Source organism: Anneissia japonica, unplaced genomic scaffold (genome assembly GCF_011630105.1).
Source record: "Anneissia japonica isolate Jap-2015-1 unplaced genomic scaffold, ASM1163010v1 scaffold284857_len6598_cov100, whole genome shotgun sequence".
Classification (NCBI taxonomy): domain Eukaryota; kingdom Metazoa; phylum Echinodermata; class Crinoidea; order Comatulida; family Comatulidae; genus Anneissia; species Anneissia japonica.
In genome coordinates this window covers 1-6,560 of record NW_022721202.1, presented here as the reverse complement: position 1 = coordinate 6,560, position 6,560 = coordinate 1, and the positions used below count along the sequence as shown (strand labels likewise).

At 35.7% G+C, this 6,560-nt stretch overlaps 1 protein-coding gene across 1 annotated transcript; it reads right to left on the bottom strand.

The window, feature by feature from the left end:
* Positions 1 to 5: 5 nt before the first annotated feature.
* On the bottom strand, positions 6 to 4,206 carry LOC117111488 (uncharacterized protein C1orf131 homolog; the record flags this gene model as incomplete). Its single annotated transcript, XM_033254407.1, has 6 exons — positions 4,087 to 4,206; positions 2,803 to 3,128; positions 1,582 to 1,731; positions 913 to 999; positions 706 to 758; positions 6 to 75 (listed from the first exon to the last, which is right to left on the bottom strand). Coding segments are annotated over exons 1-6 (759 nt in total), but the record flags the coding sequence as incomplete, so codon positions are not given.
* Between the last annotated feature and the right edge of the window lie 2,354 nt (positions 4,207 to 6,560).

Below are 6,560 nucleotides of genomic sequence, written 5' to 3'. Positions count from 1 at the left end.
CGTCTAAATTTGCCAACTTGTCCATCAATATAAACACCTCGCTGTTGTGTAGGATCAACCCAGAAGCCTTTGTGCCTGCATATAGAAAGAAAAGTCAATAATAAATAACCAAGTTAAAAACTGAATTGTTAAACTCTGTCGACTTTTGGAGCTTTTGATTTGTGTGACGATGCAACACTAGAACGGAAATCACTTGTGCGTGATCGTCCTAATCTCTGCATACGTTGATTTGGCTAAATTGAAAGTTGCAGATGACTTTTAGTGATATCATTACATTCCACGTCCTACTGTATTTGTGCAATCGCAAGTTCCCTACTATCAAATTTTCTTTGATGTCATGACCAGGAGCGGATTTATTGGGGGCCGAGCCGATCCCTCCTTTAGCCAAGTTAAAAAAAAAGAAGAAAAATGTCAAAGAAAGATTTTAGATGATCTACAGATATCTTACTCAGATTATCTTACATTGGTGTATCTAGAGATGGGTATGGGGGGGGGGGGTGGCGCACACCCCCCGTCGACTCACCCATCCACTAGAAATTTTAAAGAAAAAAATGGTTTACGCTAAGTTGGTTAAAAAGTCAACTCATACCACCAGCTTGTTTTGCCAGCTAGTTTGCGCTCACTTTATCATTGACCCCTCCCACTTTTCCAGCACCCCCTTTACCCCTAGATACGCCACTGGCAGAATATAAAATATTTTCTCACTTTAGGACTATCTTCTCTGGTTTCTTGCTCACTTTGATGCCTAACTTGCGGTTCTGTGAAAGAGAATATTTATATTAATTTACGAATGTTATTACATTATACAGTACAAGTAAAGTAAATAATATTTAACTCTTCCTTAATATGTAACTGCCATAAGATTTCAATCTGTTAAGTAATAATAACTAAATAACTATCAAAGTTACTTACAATTTCCTTCTGTTTGGCATCAGCCTCTCGTTGCTCTTTTTGCTTTTTAATGAGTTCCTTATAATTCATATATTCTTTCTTTAGAGGCTGTATAAATGTAAACAAATGGTAATCAACATTACTACAGTAGTACTATTTACCTGTGATGAAAATGTCAATGCAGGGCTCCCAAGCCTCCCGGAAGTAACAGGAGTCTCCCGGAAATCGGTATGGTCTCTCGCAAACAAGCAAAAATCTCCCGGAAATTCACTTATCTCCCGTAAATTCAACAAAAAACAAATCTTTTTGTTTAATTTAGGCCTAAACTTTGGTTGCCGATTATTTTTTGCAGTCTTGACAGTGCCATTTCCGGGTACTAAAGGTGCCTATTCTAGAAAAATGTGATCACCAATCACTGTGGGCCTGAGGTGGGCATGGCTCTTCGTTTGGTACCTACACTTTTTCCTCATGGAATATATAGCACCCCCAATGTCATTAAACGAATCTCCAGGAAATGGGTTTTTCTAACTTGGGACCTGTCAATTTCATCATTGGTACGCTAAAAAAACTACTTTGTGTTGCCAAGTCCGACATAAAATCCCAAAATTCAAGGGTCAGCTTTTTTTTTAAACCATGAAGATCCCAAAAAATTACCTATAAATTTTAGCAATTTGATCAGTAATGGCTTACCCGTGCCCCAAGTCTAATGGCTCTCTGCATTTCCATCTTTTCTTTATCTTCATATGTAAAGCCACCAAGACCAAATTGATGAACATCAATTTTAGCCTTTTTTAAACTCATAATTCCATCCCTGGAATCATCAACAATTTTCTCTTCTTCCTACATTAAAAAAATGTCAATATAAATTATAAAATTCGGAAACCTTCATTCTGATTTTCTGTCGCACTATACATTGATCATGTAATATAAATTGCACAAATTATGTAACCACACGAAACACACTCGTAAAAATGCATGCAACACAGCATGTAACAGACATGAAGGAAGGACCACCATCACCAATAATAATAATTTAAAATACTGTGATAGTAAATTTAAAATTGCATTTTTGATCAGTTAAAAAACCCTGGTTTTTTTTCTCATCTGTCGCCACCTTATCTCCCAATACATTGTATGTATTTGTTGTCCTGCATAGATGCTTTTGGTAAATATATTATTTGTGCCTTTTGTTAGCAGTTATGCTAATTTTTATCTCTTGTTAATGGCTGTATATTATCATATCATACATTTCGCTTTCGCATTACCATGTAATAAATGTGTGTGAAGCAAAAAAAATCACACTCAAGTAGATAAACTTCACCACAAATCACCTTATTTAGTGAGCTAGTGCCCCATACATGCCAGAATTTGAATATAAAAAAAACGGGAGAATTTGGCGCGAAGTGCCACCCAGGGTCTTGGCCTGTGGGTGAGGGGGTCTCTCCATGGGGGTTAAGGGGGGTGTAACACCTTGGAAGCTTTAGCTATTTATTGTATCATAAGGGTAAATCTTATGATTATTAAGCTTATAGTCTATACTGACTAAACACCTTGTAATAATGATCCAGCCAGTGTATATATACAATTTAGCCAGCATGACTTTGCACCACTCACGAAGAGGCTATGCTGTAGTTTTGCCGAGCAAAATATTGAAAGGTAACCTAATAATATTGAGGTTTTTTCATAGTATTTTATTGCCAAATAAAAAACAATTAAGATTTAGTACACCTAGGCCTATGTATGCAATTTTCTTTGTAAACTGGGAGAGCATGTGAGAAAAAATGAAAACAAAAATTGGCTGTAAGTCAGGTCATCAAACCAAAGTGTTGGCATGTATGGTGCCCCATCACTTAATAATCGAGCCCCCCACCCCTCCCATTTCACCAAGATATTCACCACGAGACTCTTTACCTGTTTCTTTTTCCTCTTTGATGGATCATTGAAAACGACGACTTCTACTTCCTTCTTGGGTTTCTTTTTTTTCCTTTTTCGTTTTGATGCCTTTTCTTCCTTTTTTAAGTCTTCTGATTGTTTGAAAATTTCAATTTCTTTGTCAAAATCAGACAATTTGTAGGTTTTCTGTGAATTTGCATTGTCACTGTCAGCAGTTACTTCATTTGTTCTTGAATTTACTTTTCTCTTTTTCTTTTTCATTCCATTTTCATTTATTTCATTGGTGTTTTTCTTTTTGATTGTTTTCTTTCTTTCTCTGTAATCATCATCAAGGAAACTATCTCCTATTTAATAAAAGCAAAATTAATAACAAAATAAATACAGTTCACCCTACATTTAGAGACACCTCTAATTTGAGATCACTGTTTACAAATGGTAAATTTAAGAGAATAACCCATAACTCGCACCATACTGTAAAGTTTTTTAATTGCGCGGAGGATATCTAAAAAATCAGCTCAAATTTGCTCAGAAAATCACTAGGAAAATAGGCATGCGGAATCGTAATTGCTACATAATTGCACATATTAATATTTGGTCGAAGCCTAATTTTCAGCAAAATATGCGCAGAAATCAGCCCTTATTTTCCGAAATGCGTGGACAGATTTCTAGGTCAAATTTTGCGAGGAGGATATATTTCTTACGCAGGCTTACTATACAGTCTGAAAATCACAGTGTCATTGTGCTGAATTGCGTACGGGTGTGGTTGTCAAGTGTCAAAATTGGTCCTGAATTGGAGGGTGAACTGAACTGAAGCACAGGCTATTCAAGAGAAAAACACATGGGTGAAATATTCTGTCATCATCACTAGTTTAAATCATTACATTGCTCTCTCGACACTATGAAGATATCATGAGTTCCTGCACTTACTATTATAACTGTTTTCATCCATAATTTTTACCTATTTCAAATTGAAAAATATTAACAAATATTATTTTATAAGTAACTAACTAACCTGTATACATATGATCCAGGGGCTGTGCAGCCTATAGTTGATCAACCATTTACTAGCATCCCTACTACAGCCAGGCCTATACATTATTCATGCATAAACTTCGGTTCTAGACTAGGCCTAGCTTCCAGAAGCCTACTTTACTTGGTCGAGGGGATGTGAGGGCCTAGCCTAGGCCTAACCAGCGTAAACTGTCTGAAGTAAAGAGAGGGCTTAACAATGTCCCATGGGTACCTAGCCTAAATGGTACACGTTAAAGATGTGCCATGTACTTCAATTCTTCAAGAACTTACCAAAAGCATTTAACCGCTCAAGTATTAATTTGGAGGTGTCTTCATCAACGATCCCTGACACGTCGTCGGCCATGCTTGCTTGTCCCTGTTTTATTTACATCTCTGGCGCCCTCTCTCCGTGATTTGTTCCGAAAAAAGGAAACGTTTATCCCGCGCACGAATATACTGTATCAAAGTTTCAGTGTTTGTGTTACTTTTTACTTCTCATTTTTGTAATAATAGTATGGTAAACCAGACTACCCCCTGAATAAAGGGGTTGCAGAGTATTTGTTCGGAGTCGTTCCTATTTTTGGACAGTGAAATATTGGCTACTAAGTACATGTCTCCTTCTAATTACAGACCCCTCCAACTAAAAACTGTTTTTCTGTGGTACCATATTAACAAATATCTTTTATCTTTATTATTCTAATTAGAGACCAAAGCTGCTATAGCCTAAGACCATGGAAACCCCAGTCCCAAAAATGGTCTATAATTGGAGGGAGACCTGTAAATAATATCAAAAGTCAATTTACAATTGAGAAACCAGTAAGTAAATTTCAAGACAAAAGTAATTGAACCTCTAATTTATTACAGTCAACTTGCACAGCAAATGTCTTGCCACTAACAGAAATGTACTGTAAATAAAACAAATTGTTAAATTTTTTGTTTTACCATCTTTATTCCTTCAGAATAAAACACTGCAAGTAAACCATTTGGGTACATTACTGTACTAAGATATCAAAATAGCATGAAGTAGATCTTAAGTTCTATCATATGTTTTGTGACAAATTTGTGTGAATTTCCTATGTTTAGGCATGATGATGTCATATCACATTATAGACATGATGATGTAATATCACATCCATTATGGCAATGATGATGTCATATCACATACATATTGGAATGATGTCATATCACATTCATTATGGGAATGATGATGTCATATCACATGTATATATACAGTAGACATGATGATGTAATATCACATACATACGGGAATAATGTCATATCACATTCATTATGGGAATGATGATGTCATATCACACCCATACATTGGCAAATCACAGGTATGTATTTGCATACCAATAAACATTAATAGTAAGGATAGAACTTTAAATGGATCAATCCATATATGGAAACTATCTTAAATTGAACCAATCTCAAATTCCAACAAAAAATATAGTAATAAAATCAATCTTAAAGATGTACTGCCACCCAAAAATTCAATAGTTTCTTTCATTTTATGGCCCATTTCACATAATAAATTACACGAATCAAGGGTGATGTTAGTCTGAGTGGATATTTACCTTGATAAACTGATTGACTGTCTATTTTCCCCCAAAAAAGTACACCCCTCACAATAAAAATGGCACGGTCGGCCCATGGCACCAAGCTCCTTATTCTTTGAAATAATTATCAGACATACAGGCTTTTCTTTTTTTAAGATAAAAAAAAAAATCTTTGCAGTAGCATTTTAAATTGCTCTAAAAAAAAAACCACAAACATGGTAAGTTATCAACATTCAGTAAGTCCCAGAACCCCCCCCCCCCAAAAAAAAAAACTTTTAATGATTTACAGACATTTTACTTTTAAAAATCCCTAAATTTGTTAGCTAGAAATGTAAAGCCCAGCCTCCGGTGGGAAAAAAACTGATATGTATGCCAAAAAGTATAAAAAAGGGTAGTTACCTCCATTTTTCCTTAGATTTTAAATATTCAAAAATCTGTATTTCATTTACTGTTCCTGAGGATTTCTTCAATACACCCTTTTGGGTTTTAGAAAAATCAGTACAGTAACTTGTACAACATAAAAATATTTTACTCTCCGGAGCCTAGCTTTAGGTGTAATTTATTCGAAGAGTGTAGGAAAGGTATTATTTATAACACGTTCTCACTCTAGTTTTTATCTGAAAGCTGATATTTATACAAGCCAATATACTAAGTGATTTGGGTTCTTACGTTTATATACGATTTAGGTACAGGTAGCATTGTTTAAGTTGAAACAGTTATGATTGAAAATTACATTATGAAATCAACATTATTTGGGAATAAAGTAATCCTAAATAAAATCACTCTTTACTGAGAGACCTACAGTATGCAATCAATCTTAAATGAAAGTACCTTTTGTGGAAGTGGTTTGGAGCAGTGGGAACGGTGTGGTTTCCCAAACTTGAGGTCAGGGTTTTAATTCCCTCGCTGTGCATTCCACTTGTGGCAAGGCACATTATCTGCATTGCTTCTCTTTACCCAGGACTATAAATGGGTACCTGGCAGGGGTGGCGCCAGGATTTGCCCAACGGAGGGGGCCGAGGTCCCTGACTGGGGGAAAAGCAAAGTGGGCGTGGTCGAGCTTCGATTAAAAGGTTCCGAAAGTGGTCCTGGGGATGAAGCCCCTAAAAATTTTGACAATTTAGGGGTTTCAGAGGCTTATTTAATCGATTTTAGAGTCTACTAATATGTAAAAAATACATATAATTTTTTTATTCTCCCCGACGA